The sequence below is a fragment of the Xiphophorus couchianus genome, chromosome 23 (assembly GCF_001444195.1).
Source record: "Xiphophorus couchianus chromosome 23, X_couchianus-1.0, whole genome shotgun sequence".
Classification (NCBI taxonomy): domain Eukaryota; kingdom Metazoa; phylum Chordata; class Actinopteri; order Cyprinodontiformes; family Poeciliidae; genus Xiphophorus; species Xiphophorus couchianus.
Genome location: NC_040250.1, coordinates 22,525,844 through 22,544,720, shown reverse-complemented (window position 1 = coordinate 22,544,720; position 18,877 = coordinate 22,525,844). Strand labels below are relative to the sequence as shown.

The following is an 18,877-nucleotide window of genomic DNA, read 5'->3' as shown; positions in this document are numbered from 1 at the left end:
GGAGCAGCATGCTCAGAAGTGTCTTCCAGGTCTGCAGCAACCAGAAACAATCAAGGTACACAAGGGCCAAATCCCGCTAGGCACGCTGTAATCTTCTCAGCTTTTATTAAAGAGTGACATTTTTCAGTTTGGATATATATATATATATATATATATATATATATATACACATATATATATATATGTATATATATATATATATATATATATACAAAAAAAAAATCATACAATCCTGTGATTTTTTAAAATGGCTTTTTTCCCCCTTTTTGCACTAGAAGTGATTGGGAGCAGAACTTCTATTCCCCTTGTCACATACAGAAGGACCGGCGGTCAGACCTGTGGTAATCTAAATTTTCCCCCAACCCACCCTGCCTCCCTCTCCCCACTACCTCTTTCATAGACAAAGTTGAGGGTTTATTAGAGTTGGTGGCCTGTGATTATGTTTTAATGAGAGAATGACTGTGGAGAGCAGATAAGGTACCCGGTTCAGGCTGAGAGGTCCTCGGTGGGATTAGAATAATCGTCAAAAAAACCCGCCATGTCCTTAAAAAAAAAACGTAACCACAATAGAATAAGACTGCCCCTGTCTTTCACCACTCCTCCACCTATTCATCCCTCCATCCACCGCTCTCCCCGACTTCTACACACCCGTCGCTTAATTGACATTCCTGTGTGTGACGGGCCAGCGCTGGCACTGGAACGTGACATTTCCTCCTCTCGTCGCCGCCTGCGCCGAGGCAAATGTGCGTTTTTACAGATCAGAGAGTCGCAGTGAGAAAACGTGGGTTAGTGTGGTGAGAAGATGCGAGAGATGTGAGAGAGTGAGGGGGCATAAATGGAGAAAGAGTGAAAAAGAGCCACTGGAGTAGATGCTAAGTCATGATAATGAGGAAGCCTGCAGATGCAAGCTGCGTCACTTGCCGCTGCAGTTCTTTTTCTCTCTGTGCAAACTGTGTTTTTCTTCCAAGAAAATTTCTTATGGAGGCCAAACATTTTAGTGCGTGCATTACATTGTTTTGTCGGTCGTGCTGTCATCTAAATAATTGCCACTCAACTATTTAGATGACTTAGTTGTAACATAGCTGCACAGTGGCGCAGTTGGTAGCACTGTTGCCTTGCAGCAAGAAGGTCCTGGGTTCGATTCCCGGCCGGGGTCTTTCTGCATGGAGTTTGCATGTTCTCCCTGTGCATGCGTGGGTTCTCTCTGGGTACTCCGGCTTCCTCGCACAGTCCAAAAACATGACTGTCAGGTTAATTGGTTGTAACATAAAAGTAGTCCACCAGTAATCATGACAGACTGGCTTGAAATACAAATGATTTTTATTCATGTATACTTCATACTTCAACCTCAACAAAACCTTACAGAGGTATTAATATTTTTATTTTTTTTTTGTGTGGAGGATAACTACTCAATCCTAAGATATAGTGGTCAATACTACAGCAGGCAGCTATTCAAAAGTTGATTTCTTGTTTGAGAGCAGGTAAGCTAGCCAGGTTTAGAGCATCACCCTGTACACTGCCATCTACTGGTATGTCAGTGCAAATAAAAAAAATCCTTTAAATCCAAGTGGCCAACAGACATTGCTTTTGCAAGTCATAGTTAGGTTTCATTCTCAAGTCTTTCCTCCCAAGTATCTGGACAAGACCCAAGTAAAGGCATGAAAGGGCAAAGTTGAGTCCAAAGTCAAGACATGCAAGTCTCAAATGTAGGCAAGCGTTAAATGTCGAGGCATGAGCAAATGACCAAATTTGTAGTTTAAATATGGAATTAAATCAGAGTCAGAGAATTTTGAGATTTTAAATGATTTTACATGGTTTTGTTTGACAGAACAAGAGGACATGAACTTCAAAATTACCTGCAAATGAGGACTGATCTTGATTTTTGCAGTAACTGTAAACACAAATAATAAAAAAAGCATCTAATAAATTTAGAAAATAATGAGCAAACTGTAAAATAACTGTTTTTTCTATTAGTAAAAATAGGTTCTTATTTATTACTAAAGAACAGCCATTATATTTGAACTCACAATAAGCTGTTCAAATTTACTGATTGTGTAAATGACAATATCACAGTGATGCATTAGTATTTTGGAAACAATTTTTTTCTTTTTTTTTACAGTAAACACCTACATTTATGTTGAGCACATATGTATTTATTTCATGTAATACATAATACATTTGAGGAGTAAGATGCTAAGTAAAGCTTTTCGGGAAGTTGCTTACTTGAACACAAAACAGACGGAGCGGCGACGTTAAGCATCTGGAGCATTGTTATTGACCGCCCAGTAAATCTAAGTCCAATATTTACCCACCCTTCTGCTGCGTCGCGATTCCAGTGGAGAAAACGTGTTTGTTACGAGCCCCAGTCAAAGTGGCGGTGGCTGAAACATTGGGGTTCCGTGGAGGACGGCGTGTAACTTTCATTCTAATTATCAAGCTGGAGAGAACCGAAGCGTGATAAGGTGACAAACCCCCCCACAGGGATGGGGAATGTGAACTCAGCTCAACTGGAACTCGCCCTTATTTACTTCTCTTTAAATGCTTTTTAAATCGCACCAGCTAATCAGAAAGGCTTTACCAGTGTTGATATATGTGTACACGCTGTGTGACAGAGAGCGGAGGCAAGGGAGAGACAGAGAGAGAGAGAGAGAGGTGGTGTTGGTTTTAAGGCCTCTCTCTACAGGGAGAGGGGATTATGTTTCTCTGCTGTCATGTGTTCTGACATTCAGAATGTTATTAAACTTTAATAGGCTGAGCTCAGGGTTCACTGATTACTCTTACTGGGGCTGAATCCATTATTCAAGGTTTACTTCACAGCCTGTGTTCACCAAAATCACGATCACGCCTGCACACTTCAAGAACGGACGCATATCCACTCCTGTAGCCGCGCATACGTGCGTACATCGCATTCATCTGAGCGAATGCACTGGAATAAACCTTCGTAATGACGCTCCTTTTAGGCCGAGTAAGAGTTTTTCTAATCATTCTAAATGCGTATTTGGCCAGCGGGAATGAGCAGGGTGACACGTAGAGTTAGTCTTGTGCCTTTCAAGTGAACCTTTGACATTGAGAATCAAAGGAGAAAGAGATTGCCCACTGCTTCCAGTAGCTACGCCCCACACAGGCTGCTACGATGAAAAATGTATCCCATTTCAAAGAACAGTTGAAAAGCACTAGAAGTATTACTTTGCAGAAAAGAGACCTTAAAAAGGGAATTTTAGACTATTGAGTGAAATATTTCATTAAAACGGCTTGGTGTTTTCCCCCGTTGCTCAGTTTTAACCCCAACTACCAAGCCGATGGGCTCGGATTAAGCTAGGTTTCAAGAGGGTGGCTTCAGAACTTTGATCACTGGGGGAAGTAGCCCCGCTGCAGACTCTGCTCATCTGTCATTCTGTCTGAGGCGATGTGGGGGACCATACATCTCTCCCTTCACCCCCTCGCTTCAGCGGCCCAGCAACCCTCCTTGTCCAACTCCTGTTTACCACCTCCATCCATCTTCACCAAAAGATGGTTGCTGCCTTCGCCCACAGAGACGGACGGTTAGGAAACAAAGGACGAGAGATGAGTCTCAGGGCCTTCGGGTTCCCTCAAACCTCAGAAGGGCCTGGCAGCGGCAGCGGCCTCATCTCCGTTCCCTAAACATCGAGCGAAGCACATCTCTCACGAAAGGGCTGCTGAATCTCGATAGCGTTGGACTAATGGGCTCTGAATCATGATTTACAGTCCCTTTCAGCCCAGGCCCAGAGTGACCCTCAACACCACAGAGACGTGCTGGGAACAATAAAGCAGCAACTGAATCATAACTCATTATAACTTCATACGTTTTCATTTACAGAGCATTATAACTGCATTACCCCTCGTAAATCACAAGCTAATGGGATAAGTGAAGGCTTAAAATGTGAGCCTTGATTTGTCTACTGACCGCTGGAGTGGTTAAAGAATATTTAACACTCTCCTCTCCTCTACAGTTTCTGTCTCTGTCGGTACAAGGAGCACAGAGTTGACTTTGTTTGTTGTTAACGTGCTGGCTTTAAAGGGAAGTCTAGCTCTCCAAATAATGGATGCGACAATGTTTGGGGCTTTGCAGTCACCATCTGTAATCAGGCCTGGAATATATACATTGGACTATTTCTTAGTCAGCATGAACTTCAGTGGTGTTGCAAGCCCAACCGATTTATAGATGGCAGTGAAAGTCTTCATGAAATCGCCTTTGCAACGTCCACTTTTCAGTCACTTTCACACTGTGTTTTACGTAGATGACATGTCTGCTCAGTAAAATTTCACATGAGAAATTTTTTTATGAAAACAAAAAGCCTTTCAAAAGTTGAAACTTATACAAAAGTAGAAACAAAAGTAGAAAAGCGCAGGATGGGTCTGCTGTCGATTTATACTACTTAGTACTTAGTACTACTTTTTGAATGACATTTTTGTCACAAATAACATTTTAATGGATAACTATGTATAAAGTGGCTAAGCTGCTAAGAATAAACAGCTTTTGATATTATCAGAACTCTGTGCCCAACCCGGTAGTGCTTATTTTATGATAGGAGTTTGTGCAAACTTCACTTTACAAGATCTTTCAACACCGAAATGCTACAATGTTTCCCGCCAAAAGAAAGTATGTCTCACAAAACGCCTTTTCTATTTGCTGAAACAATTTAAGCGATTGCTATGAGCTGCGAAAATTAAGGTAAGTGTTTTAGGCTTGATATCTTGATCTCTTGTTGGGGGTCAACTGCACAAATCTGCTCCATGGATTTGCCAGCAGCACTTGGTCTACCGCTCATAAACTGTTAGCGTGGAAGCATAATGGGTTCCTAACAGGACAAAGATGTGAGGAGTTTCAAACAAGAAACATCAACCACAGTGAGAAACCGTTGGCCACTAACTGTGCCACTGTTAGAGTCTCCACTAATGCTTCTCATAAACCCAATAAGGTCGGAAAGTATCACACACCGACTAATGACTGAACCTTTAACCTGATAACTTATTTCAACTTTTCACGACGTGCGTTTAGCAGGAAATAGAAAATAGACATCCCGTGTACACACTGTGATATGTGTGATCAAGGGAGCACTAAGACTGTCCCGAGGCAATTTTTGTTTCTTGACAGTGTGTCAGATGCCTTCCTTAGATTTCAAGCTGCCATGAGTGTCAGTCACTCAGGCTGCAACAACCGGCCTGAGGGTGGTATGGATGAGAGACAAGAGATGCTCCATGCTATAACAGGGATTTAGTCTTGCAGCATCCTTGGAAGCGCAGCATGTGTTCCTGCGCCCCGTGCCCGTGTCTGCCTTTCAGGATCTCTTTATGTGAGCAGAAGATGTCTCCCACGCGCGCAAACGGCTGCAGACACCACCCGCAGTTGCTGGTGGGAGTCGGCGTGGAGAAACAATGGGTAACTACGCGAGGGAACAAAAAAAAAAGCGATGCAGGTGAATTACAAGTGAGCTGACACAGAAATAATGAGGAAGCGTTGACGTCAGGGAAGCTGCGTGTGAGGGACACTGGCCTTTTATCAGAGATTAAAGCAGTTAATTCAAGCTGTTCGAAAGAGGAAATAAGCTTTTCCTCCCTGATGGCTGTGAGACTTTGCTCTATCTCATCAACACAAGCTGACAGCAGCTTCTTCACTGCTATTGATTTTCTCTCCTTCTCATTTTGGGGAAACATGCGTTACATGCCAGGTGGATATGCTTCGTTGGAGCTGGATTACCCCATCTCATAACAACGTCACTTAAATACAAAGGAAGAGGATGATTGACTTTAGGAATAGAGTTGATTTTAAAAAAAGAACACTCCTTTTCTCCACTCAAACATAGTTTTTGACTTTAAAAGATGACCTCATTGACAAATATTCTCTAATAGCCATAATCCCAAGACCCTAACCAACGAAGAACACAAAAAGGAATCTGCAAATGGGCAGCTTTGGGAATTGCTAATATTTAGTTTGACTCCTTCCCCAAACACAGATGAATTGATCAAACAACAGCAACAAATAACCCCTTTGAAAGTTCGTTTGAGAAAACTGGTTTGTCTACAGCAGCATATTATATGTGACCGAACTATGTTGTCAGCATGTGTGGGTGTGCAGACATATCACCCTCTCTAGGTGTCTTGGAAACTGGCCTCACTGTTATTCAACTGTCCTTATTAGAGAAAATGTGAATATGTTTATTAGCCAGTGTATGTAGAGAATGTATGTATGTGTGGACACTGTGGCTGCTGGGTCATTTTTCTTCAACAGACCTTTAATGAGGGACCGCGAGTGCCAGAATTCACTTGTAATGACTGCCAAGACCGGAGTGAAAATACTCTTCATGTATTTTTCATTTCATTGCTCCTACATTCTAAATAGTCTTTGGTTATTATTTGCTTTACAATTTCTAAAAAATACACAACCTTTGCGGAGGTACTCATTAGTTAGCTGCACCTAAAGCAGGTACAGGTAGAAGATATTTAGAAAGTTCCAGCCTGCGGGAAACCAGAGTAAAACCCTCACAATGACTGAAGCAATTACGAGTATTTCTATACAGTGGAACTCTTGTATTTGTGGGGTTAGGGACAACAACCATCTGCAAATAGCTGATATGTGTAAATACTTCAGATCATTTCTAAACGCTTATTTTAATAATTCACACACCAAACATACCTTAATATGTGCTAAGATGCTCAGTGGAATCCATCTTGGCAAGCTAACGTCAATGATCTTTCTTATCTCTGCTCTTGTTGGTACAGCCAATCAGGGCCACGGAAAAATAAATGGTGTTCCTGGATTGGCTGCTTTGCAAACGCCAAACAATAGCATGTCAAGAAGCATCGATATCCCGGTTATTGATCCATGAAAAATCAACAAACAGACAAAGATTTTCAGCAAATAACTTGCCTTAGTGTTCCCCAATAGAACCCACAACTAGATGAATCTGTGAACACTTAACCCCTGAATAGGAGGGGGTCGACGTTGTATTTGAATTGCACTTTTTGCACATGCTACGCACAGGAAGTTGTGTGTATGTATTCAGAACAATTCCTTCAATAAGGTTACGAAAACAGAAAAGTAAAAAAAAAAAAGTTTGAGCGCAGCAGCCCCATGAATAGGTAAAAGTGGTGCTTGGAAAAGTGAAAATGAGGGACAGAAAGAGGGACATGTTAATTACACAGTAGACCTCAGGCTGTCAGAATGAAGAAGCTGGTGTCACTAATCACAGAGCAGGGTGACACAGCATGACATCCCGCTATCTCCAATGTAGCACACATGCGTGCGCGCACAGTTGCATACGGTGATAAGCAACGCCGGCTCACTGTGACACTTTCTATATTTGTATTCTCATTATAATAATAATCATAAATCCTGCTTCTGGGCTGAACAATGATATGAGAGAGAACTGTTGCATGAAATGTTTCTTCTAGGTAATGAAAGCTATTTTTTGTGTTGTTCCCCACACCCCACCCCCAACCTTTGAGCTCATGGGGGATTTGGATGCGTGAACGTACGCTGAGATGTGGATGGGGAGGCAGACTTTATTTTTACTCATCAGACAATGAGGATTTGTTGTTTTGCAGCACCCGCTTCACTCTCTCTTGCCGCAGATGAGTTCGGTTCGGAACCACAGAGCTGCAATGAATTGATGTTCGAGTAAAAAAGTAGAATGAACATTTTGAGCAGGCAGACGATGTGTTGGATTTGCAAAAGGGTGATTTTTTTTTTTTTGATGAATGGCGACAGGTGTTGACGAGTGTAGAATTGGTCAAGGTGAAACGCCTGTAATGCTCCTTTTGTTATTGGCTTCAATCTCCATGAATGTATACAAGAAATTTGGGAATTCTAAATAAATTCAAGAGATGCCTGGATAGCAATATAAAAACACATTGCTCACACATCGTCTCAGCATCAGAAAAGTTTTCAAACCAATGTCTGTGATCAAACAAAGAGCTATCTCTGAACTCATGTCACACTGAAGGGAAGCTTGGAAATCACAATTTATCCTGTAACTCTGTTGCACCACACCTGAATAGAATAATTAGGTCATTAAGGCTCTGGAGAACTGATCTACACAAGAAGGAGGTAATTAAGCCATTTCATTCCAGTGTTTTGTACCTGTGGCACATCTAAAAACTGCAGGACAGCGGCTCTTGAGGACTGGAGTTTGACACCCCTGCTCTAAGGCTTTCAGATAACAGCTGTATATACATACACCCTGAGAATCTGTTACACTAAGTTGAACTGTTTTCATTAACTAGGTGACCTCTAGAGGCAGCGAGTTGTTCTGGACTTTATTTATGTTCATTTGATTGAAAAAGGCAAAATATGCCAAATACATGCCAAATTACTGAATACTGCAAGTCTGTCTCTACCTGCAGCCCTGGAAAAACTTAAGAGGCCACTTAAAATGATCCGTTTCTTCTGATCTTACTTCTTATAGATACAGTATATGTTTGAGTAAAATGAACATTGTTCTTTTATTCTATGAAGTACTGACAACATATCTCTCAAATTCCAAGCAAAAATTGCAGAAAATGAAAAATGGTCAAACTAACAAAACAGATGCAGTGCTTTCAGACCTCAAATAATGCAAAGAAAACAAGAACGTATTTATTTAGAAACAACAACACTAATGTTTTAACTCAGGAAGAGTTCAGAAATCAACATTTGGTGGAATAACCATGAGGTTTTCAGTGGGGTTCAGTGCAGTGGTCTTGCAGGGTGTATTCACAAAGGCACTGTTTAGCCACAATCCACAAGCCACTTTAATCACATTCTAATTGGGTTGGAAGGCAGTGTGAATGCAAGCGGATCGGAGCCTGTTCCAAAAGCAGAAGCTAACTACAGCGCAGGACATTCTGGTCGGCATATATCCCCAACTCTGCTTCGCGGGTTAAAGGAGATGTTGTGAATTTTTTCCGGCGCTTTATGTTCACAACTGAGATTCTAATTTGAAATGGTTTAAATTTATGTGGATCCTGCTAAAGTAAATGTTATTTTCTAGGACTTGGATGTGGAGCAACAAGTCAACAGAAACAAACTCTATCTAATTATCTGGCAGTTCATGTCAAGTCATTGATTCAAATAGTTTATTTTTGGATCACTGCTTGTAACATGGAAACTCAAATTTCATTTGCTCAAGCCTCACTCGGTATGTGTGATCACTAAGTAAGTAAACAACTAGACAAACATCCGTAGTTATTCCTTTATTCAGTTACAAAAGCATGATGACTTTGTTCCAGGACACTTTGGTTAGAAAAAATGTTTATTTCTCAAAAATCTGACCCATGATAGTTCTATTCTCTTATACATATATTTTAAACTATTTACCAAGTTATTCACCACTGTTTTAAATAAGCTCAGTGAAAACTTTTCAAAGTTTAAAAACAAAACAAAGCAAAAAAATAAAAATAACTAAAAAACCTAAAATAACTCCATGTCTGGTGAACAAACTGTAGATTTCAGTAGTAAAATACTGTAAAAATGACTAAAACAAACACAAAAAGAAATATCCACATCGTTACATTTAAAGCACTTAAAATACCGCCAGGAAGTGCCTTTTTGAAAACAGAAAAAAAAATCAAAATCAACCAGAAACCTGGATTTAAACATCATTAGCATCTACAGATTATTCAACAGCAGTGTGTGTGTGTATGATTCTTTTTAAAATACTTTTCAAAGTGCCACTTTGCTAGTATCCCAACGCCTTTACAGTAAAAACAGAGTCTGTTTTTGATCACGTTTCACTTTTTTCTTCTTTTTTTTAGAAATCTTTTTTTATGGTTTATAAAACATATTGCCTCTTCTGAAGAGAGCTGTGCTGTGTACCGTTAACAACCTAAAAGACAGACGAAGGAGGAAAGAAAAAAAGGTACTCGCACTGCTGTAAACTATGACGCTGACGTATGACTTCAGAGAGAACAAACATTTTTCACTAGTAAAAGAGAAAAATCCTTTTATATACAGAACACTAGGAGACACGTATGACTTGGGTAAACTCCGACTGCCTCGTTATCTAAACCAGAGTAAGTCATACATTAGATTTTGGTACCATGTTATTTTCTTTTTTTTTTTTTGTTCAGCAAAAACTGTGAAAATGAAACACACTCACTCACACACACTCAAGGAGCGCTGCCTTCATGCAGGCACCTGGCCTTTGAAATGAGAGGTCAATTCGAATGTGCGGTTCATAAACTAAGGCTCACCTGGGGTTTCCAGCAGCAGAAAAACTCCCATTCCAAGTAACCTTTCAGTCACCTCAGAGGAATAGAAATCACACATTTCTCACTTTTAAGCTCGTAGATACCAAGTCTGAGTGATGATGGCGCAATTTAATCGATCTATTCCCCCCGCATTCGCTTCTTTAAGAATTTCCTCATACTTTTTTAATATCTAAATACAGAGCAGATAAATAAAGTTGCAGTAAGCTGAACAGAGAAAAAAAGAACAAAAGATGAAGGATGTAAATACAGAGATAAAGCTCATATTATTCCTCCAGCTTTTGTGTAGAGTGTATTGTGCAGAGAAACTTATTTGTAGTCTTACTTTTTTGATAAAAGTAAACTTTCAAAGGATTTTGAAGTGAGTATCTATATTTATAAGCTATGAGTAGCGTCCTTGCTTAGAAGACGGCTTCTACCCAAGCAGATGGCCAAACTAACTAACTAGCTAACTTCAACTTTTTGCATCACTCTATATCAGAACTGTAATAATTAAAATGTTAGCAAAAGTAGAAATTGTTGCTCTGTGGTCTTAAATAATCTTACATTGCCCAATATCTTATTGATGGTAGCACTGACTAAAATAATCTCATTTAAGATCCCCAAATATTTGTTTTTGGTCCAGGTTTGTACAAAAATATCACTTGCTTTTTCAAGTGGATTCTCCTCATTATTTATGAGCAGGACGTAAACCTAATGAGGCATAAAAATGCTATGTTACATACAGAGATTTACCTGGGAGACCATGCTTGGGGCATCGTTGTAATTTATGAGCTTGTACTTCAGCAAATGTTAAGACACTCTTGCACCGTGAGAGGATGAATATGCGAAAATCCATCAAAACCTACCTAGAGACAAATGCAAAAAAACCAAAAAAAAACCATTGCTGCTCCTTATATTTAAAGACATATTTATGAAAGCTGTATCCATGTCTGTTTTTTTTTTTTTATTTGACTGACAGTGATCTAAAGGGAAACGGCTCAACGACTGTCAGCGCATTTCAGATGAGATGCTGCCCCAAGAAAAGCTGTGATCACACCTTCTACTCTGCCCACTGCCAATAATAGAAGAAAAAAAAAGTTCAGACATCTAAAAGGATCAGATCATTCTAGCACAGCTAGCAAAACATAATCCTCATTAATATCTGACTTTTTCTCAGGTGCTCAGTGTGAGCAAATGAGAATATTATTAAAATGTTGCTTTTGTATTGAGCATTTGATGCAAAAACAACAACAACAAAAATCTAAACCTTGAAACTATTTAAAAAGATTCAGTCCACACAAAGTGACCTAACTCAAGCGTTGGAAGTTGAATTTTGAATGAGGTTTTCAGGATCTGTAACCCGTACTCATAAAAGCTAACAGAAACCCTTGAAATATGTCATTCCGCATGTAAACGCGTTGAACCGAATTTGTGAAGTGCAGCAATCTTGGCCTGATTTTGGACCGTGGGAAGAAACTGTAAGGCCCAGAGAAAAACCAGGCGATGATACAAACACAAAGTGGTCTGTACAGCTGAGAACAGAATGAGAGCATTTTAGTTTGGTACGATATGTATTGATAATTTAACATTGAGTGTATTAAGCTAAACCAACAAGTGCAAAAATATATGACAAAGACTCAAGGTTCAAAGTATTGATTTTCCTGTAACTTCCCCAGCCTCAGATGCCTTTGTTTACACTGCCATCCTCTAATGTAGATCCATGTTTCTTTTCTCCACACAGTGATTCCAAAATGCTTTACCTCTCCCCCCCATAGAAACACAGTCATTCAAACTGTGTCAGTTCCGCCTCTTTCCACCATTAGCTACCGACAGCAAGACAGATGAGGCCAACCTTCCTTTTATAGGCCACGCACAATCTGCAGGGGATATGCCCGTCTCAATAAACCGTGCATGCTGCCAATTTCATTAAAACTGCAGACAGCTGAAAATACACCGGGAGTGGCTGAACAATGAGGCCACAATAATACGAGGAAGATGTTCTCAGTCCGCTTTATACAGGATATGCTATGAATTTTACAATAGAATACAGTGTAAGGTCCCTCTGTGCTAGACGTAGCCGAACACTAATTTTTTTCTTCAAGATAGATGTCTCTGAATTTAACCATAAACCGCCCAAACAACGACCAAGAAGCAACAGGAGTGGAGCTTACAGTCCCTTGCAAAAGTATTCACCGCTCTTGGCATTTTTCTTGTGTGTTTTGTTACATTACAACCTGTATTTAAATGTTTTTATGTGAATCTTAAAACATATTTTTTAAAATAAAAACCGATAATTAGCTTGTGCACATCTATTCACTCCTTTTGCTATGAAGCCTCTAAAGGGTGCAACCAGTTCAGAAGTTACATTCGTGATGAATTTAAGTCTGACTGCCACCAACAAAAACTGAGGCAATCAGAGCACAGATTCGGACCAGCAACCCACAGATTACAAGATGAACTCCTCCCACTGCCGCCACTTTAAGTTCAGCAAAAGGCATGTGGGAGACTCTCCGACTGTATAGAAGAAGGTGCGTTGGTCAGATGAGACCAAAATTTAACTTTTCAGTAACCAAGGAAACCACCATCTCTGGCACAAAATTAAGGTTCACCTCCCAACAGGACAGTGACCCAAAGCATACCACTAAAACAACAGTAGTCTTAAATGTTTTACACATTTAAGAGGAAATGTGTAAATGTATTGGAATGGCCTAGTCAAAGCCTCAACCTAAATCCAATTGAGAACTATCTAAGTTGAAGGAGCTGGAGCAAATTTGCCTTGAGGAATGGGCAAACATCCCAGTGGGAAGATGTTCAAAGTTGTAGGCATGGCATGTAAACAAAATGATGCATTCCTTAAAATAATCCATTTTAATTCCAGGTTGTGAGGTAGGAAAACACAAAAAATGTCAAGGACGGGGGGTGAATACCTTCGCCTGACTTTGCGTCTGTGTGTATTTGGGGCAAATGATCATACGGCAGCAAGACAAGGCAAGAGGAGTGAAATGAGGTGTAGCAGCAACGCTTGTTCATTGTAGCCAGGTCAACTGCTGAGTCCCTCAACAGTCATTCTTCACTGGGCCAGAACTCGGACCTTCTCCATCAAGGCTCTATGCTGTCACAACAGTGTAAACCATAACACTTTATCATAAAAACTGCTTAACAAAGCAATCTGCTCTTCAAAAATGGAGTGTTTGTGAAAAAGGGAGTGAACGGGAAGGGCAAATGTCCCCAAAAACAATATCGCAGCAGTCACAAGTGTTCGTTCCCTCCTGCGTCCGATCCTTGCAGAGACGCATCCCGCCGGCCGGTCGGAAAGCATCCGGCCAGCAGCGGAGGTGAGAGTATTGCACACGCAGACGAAGGTCAACAGCTCCATCAAAATGGCACAGCGCAGTCGTCACACTGAAGAATAAGTTGTTTTTTTTTTATTCCACACAGATGAACACTGTAAAAAATGTCAAAATCACGCTCCGTTGACGGCTTTTTTTATTTTTTTTTTATTGCAGCACATTTCTTTCTTTCTTTTTTTTTTAAACATCCATTTATTTAAAAAAAAGTGGAGTTGCTGTTCATAGTTTATTTGGGAGCGGTTTGGAGAGTGCATTTTGGCAGTAAGTTCAAGTCTTAATTATTATCATTTTTTTCTTCTTTTTTAAGTCAAGCACATTGACAGCCAGGAGAGTAGGTTGGTCTAAAACCAGACGGCTATGATTTTTAGTGCTCCCGTTCTGCCCCCCACCCCACCCTGACGGTCCCGTAGATCCCAGCGGGACGAGATGGTGATCACATGCCGGAGGTTCCCAGTCCCATGCTGGCGGTGTGGCTCATACAGGGCAGCGTCTGAACCGTCTTGGGGAAGTCATGGGTGAGGATTCGTCCGTTCTCTCCTCCGCTCCCGTTACCACTCATCCTGGTCAAGGTGGAGCAGCGCATGGCATCGTTGATGGACTGCTGCCGGAAACACACATGTTAGGTTGAACATTCTGACAGGATTTTAGACTTTAAAGGTTTGTATTAGATGTTGGCATGGGCCGGTTTCAGATATCAAGGTAAACAAAGGTTACAACGACATTAAAAGTCCCTACCCTCTTGTCTCCTGCCTACAAATACATCCAGTGTAAATCAATGGAACAAAGGCTTAAATAACTCTATTGAAGTTATAAGTGATAAGATGATTGTTGCTTTTCTGATCATTTTGTACATTTTTGTTTAAACTCTTGTAGGAAACCGTGATATGTCTACTGATGCCGACCCATGCCGAACTCTCTCTTAACTAAACAGAGAAAGCTACAGTAGATCAGTTGTTCAAGCTTGCAACACATAAATTATAAGCTACATTAATATGAGAATGCTATGCAAGGTTTTAGCCTTTACTACATCCATCCATTCAATTGACAGTGTCTTCTTCGTGTTGCAATCTCAATGTGGTGCTTGCTTGTCAAGGTAAAAAAAGAAAAAAAGAGTGATCTCATCCTACTTTTGTCTCTGTTTACTAGGATCTGAGGAATCTTTGCGGGTTATAATTCTCGGTGCAGGTCGTTGTGCCTCACACGTCCTAATTTGTAAGAGGAGGAGCAGAGCAAAGTGTGGGCTGTAAGAGGGTTGCTGAGGCTTCGCTTATTGCTTTATTAGCTTCATTCTCCAATCCAGCGTAATAAGAGCCACAAGGCTCAAAAGCTGAACCTAATGATGGGTGAAGATTGCGCGCGCGTCCGTGTGTGTTTGTGTGCCCGCAGACGTGTGCTTCATTGTCGTCGTCCGCTATTCTGTACCTGATTAAATTGGGCAAAGCAAGTGTGATCTTGTGCAACCTGTAAGTGCTGCACGGGGATTGGAGAGTCATACAGCCTCTAATTGGAACGGTGTTGTTGTTCCCTTCAAGGCAAACGGCCAAGCAGGTGTCGCTGGACTAAAAGGCTTCTCGCCACCCTCATCAGCATACTGATCAGGTGCCTCTTGGTAGCCTGATTAAAATATAAGAGATTCATGTAGAAGATCCCCTCCTCGTCTCGGCCCTGCCATGTAGTTTTCTGTTTGCGTGAAGAGTATTTGAGGATGCCCTAAGGGGCTCTGACATTGGGCGAATAAGTCAAGCGTTTTGTTCTGTGAAAATTGATCCATGAAGCAGGAGCGTCTAACAGCTAAACATCTCACATCTTCCAGAGAAGGAAATAAAACAAGCAGCAAGTCCTCAGTTTCACATCTCTGGACATTCAACAGTTTCAGTTTGACTTGTTTTTGGCGCAAGCAGTGATGGAAGACATGCGAGTCGCACCAGGACCACCTCATGGTATAAACATAGAAACGATGTTCACCACAATGGGCCCTGCGATTGCGAGACAGTCAGCAAAAAGAAGAAGAAGTAGAAGAAGAAGAAAGAGCGAGGGAGAGAATTGCTCAGAGCGACAGAAGTGGATAGATGTACCACTGTGATTTAAATTGCCTTTATACCTGTGCTGCAAGGGAAATTGGTGAAAAGTGTGCCAAAGATTATTGTACTAGTTCAGTGATGCGATTTAACATGTTTCCTTCACTATTTTCTCAGTGAAGGAAAATAAAAAAGAATTTAAAAAAAATGTGCATTTTCATTTATAGAACAACAGAGCATAAATGTGTTTAAAATATCTCATAGTGTTGAGCAAACATTTTAAAATATTTCAACGTAAACAAGCCAGACTTGAGAGGTAAAAAACAAATCACAAAAAGTCTGGTTTCTGTTGAGCAAAATAAGAAGAAATGACCTCTGACTTAGCTGTTTTACACACAACAAAATACTGTACGTATATACATATTTATTGCCAAAGATATAAGTCCAAAAGAGTGTTGAGAGTGCCGTTTATATCTGATCAATAACACCGTGTAAAACTCATGAGTAATCTCTGATTTATTTATGAATTATTTACAATCTGTCAAAAAATATATATTTTTAGTTTTTTTTTTCTAATTCATTATCTAAAGTTATCCTGGCTTTATAAAGTTCTTTTGTTGGGTTAGGTTGTCTTTGCTGATACTTTTAATCCAGTACCTGGCCATGTTTGTTTTTACATGTTTGTTTTATCAGTTACAAGTTCTGGACAAATTCAAATTCAGAAGTACTTTATTGATCCCAGAGGGAAATTAAACATAGCTATAACTCATATTAATTCAAATTCTTCAGAGTTATTGTAGATAGTAATGACTGTTGACAGGAAAGATCTCCTGTAGCCGTCCGTATTGCAGCAAATCCGAGGAGGCCTCTGACTGAAAACACTGTTTTTGCAAGACAGTCTCATGAAGAGGATAGCCGGGGTTGTCCTTAATCTTCTTGATTTTATATATTATTCATATTCAGTATAAAAAGGAAAAAAATACAAGTAAAATATACTATAAAAGATTACAAAATAGCCAGGAACTTTAGACTTAAGGCATGAAGAAATGTGTTTGCACAACACTATTCACAACTTCTTTAAATGAACAGGTCTCTGCTGTGGTGATTTGCTCTTATTTTTGATATCTAACCCTCTGTTTAAGGCTTATTATCGATCTTTGAGTTATTCATATTAGTATCTAATCAAGTTCTTGTGGTGTTATCGCCTTGTGTGTCCACCTTTCATCACACCAAAATGAGCAGGTAACGTGAGAAACATGAATTTAAATGAGTTGGAACAACCCACACGCTAAAACCATGCGATTCCAATAGATTGCACCAAAAATGTTCTTTAAAATCCTGAAGAAAACAGGCATAAGGGCAATTTTGAAATCAAGTGATTATAAAAAAACAAACAAACACTGGAGTAGGTCAGTGACAAAGACTGAGCAAGGCAGCGGCAGAAGAAGAGAGAGGTACAGGAGAGCGTTGGCACTGCGGTGGAAGCCGTGAGAGGCCCTACTGTGGTCACGTTTAGATGGGCAGGACGGGGTGGAGGCAGACGCATCATCATCATCATCATCATCATCATCATCATCATCATCATGGTTCGATCACAGCGTTTCCTACCCCATGGCTGTGCTCTGCCCTTATATCTTAACAGTGTTGTTGGCGTACAGGCCGTAGCTCTGCAGCTCTGTGTAGGGGGCACTAGCACCACTTTCTAAGGCTGAGCAGTGAAAGGCCTGAGCGGCTGTGGCTGCAGCTGCTCGCGCGGTCGACACCTTCATTCGGCGCGACTCGGTCCGGGACTTGTAGCAGAACTCCACCAGTGCCACCAGCATGGCCAGGCCCAGGCCTCCAATCAGGATGTAGAAGACTCCTGCCACATTGCTGAGGCTCAGAGCACTTGTCTTGTCCTGGGGAAAGGAGGAGCAGGAAGAGGGGCCGGAGCCCAGAAGTGAGGAATAAAAGAAAAGTGGCAACAAAAGTGGAATACAACTTGACTTTACACTCATCTAACTGTAAGTTGGATAAGTGTAAACACAAGAGAGCAAACTCTGACATAACACATGCTTACAATGCCCTGCAAATGTAGCCATCCCTTGAATTTTTGGGGGACATGCTGGACCAACACAAAGTAGTGCATAATACTTAAGTAGATCAAAAATGTGACTGGTTTATTAGTTTTTATTACAAGCAAGATTTGAATGTGTGATCATTCTTGTAAGCTCACATTGAATTGATACTTTGTAGAACCACCTTCACTGCAATTACTTAGCCTTCTCCGACATTGACACCTTAAATGCTGTTTCTATGATGTTATGAAGCAGTTAGTTTTCTCATTTAGTGCTTTACATGTAGGCCAATAAAAGTTTAGTTCTTGTCTTGCATGACATGTCGTGTGCTCTAGACATTTTTGGGAAACTGCTAAAGTCTTTTGGACTTGGATTGATTGGTTAGGGCTGAACAATATAGCTGAAAAACATATTATGACAAACATTTCATATCAGACAATATCGATATTTGTTTATCGCTTATAGACTGTTTTGTGTTTGTTTTGTTTTAAATATCTGAAACTGCCAAACTGTGGCCTGACATTTCCCGTTTTATCCATAGTTTTCACTCCACATCATTGTTTTTTTGAAATTATTGTTTAAACAGCTATGAGGCGTGGTGGCAAATTTGAAACTGCTATTGCCAAAGTTACTCAACAGGTTGTTGCTAGGTAACCAAAGAGTGAGTTAGTTGTTGCCACAAAACCTTACTTAGCTGGCCGAGAGAGGCAGAGCAGCTAAACCTTTCCTCCACCTATATCTCCCAGAATGCTGTGTGGTTCTTGATCTAAATTCAGTGAATAATATAATATTGGATACTGAATATTCTATCAGATCTAATCTATTGATATTGATCACGTGTGTATCGCAATATATATTATTACCAATTTACTGTCCAGCCCTTATGATTGGGTAATGATTATTACCTAAACCTGCGTTAAGGTCCTTCAAGCCTATATTACTGACCGGTCTGTTTCTTAGTCTTCATGAAGTTTTTGTGCACCAGTGTCATCTAAGAAGCATCTGTGGATTTCACAGAACAGAAACATGGACTCTACTTACCAATTAGGTGATTTCTGAAGGCATCTGTGTTTTATTTAAGGATATTAGAATGAAGGTAATTTTCAAATCCATGTGTTGTTTACACTTACACACTATTTTGTGATGGGATGTCACATAGGATTGCAATAAAACTCATCGCAATTTGTGGTTGTAATGTGACATATTGTAAAAACAAAAAAACAAAAAAAATAGGGGATATGACTACTTTCTCAAGGCACTGTAA

The 18,877-nt window shown here is 40.3% G+C and overlaps 1 protein-coding gene across 1 annotated transcript in view; it reads right to left on the bottom strand.

The window, feature by feature from the left end:
* Positions 1 to 9,177: 9,177 nt before the first annotated feature.
* Positions 9,178 to 18,877, bottom strand: part of gria1a (glutamate receptor, ionotropic, AMPA 1a) — a 91,316-nt gene continuing 81,616 nt past the window's right edge. Inside the window, 4 exon segments of the mRNA XM_028008817.1 lie at positions 9,178 to 13,945; positions 13,947 to 13,976; positions 13,978 to 14,139; positions 17,320 to 17,454. Coding sequence (XP_027864618.1) covers positions 13,880 to 13,945; positions 13,947 to 13,976; positions 13,978 to 14,139; positions 17,320 to 17,454 — 393 coding nt within the window. The 3' untranslated portion in view covers positions 9,178 to 13,879.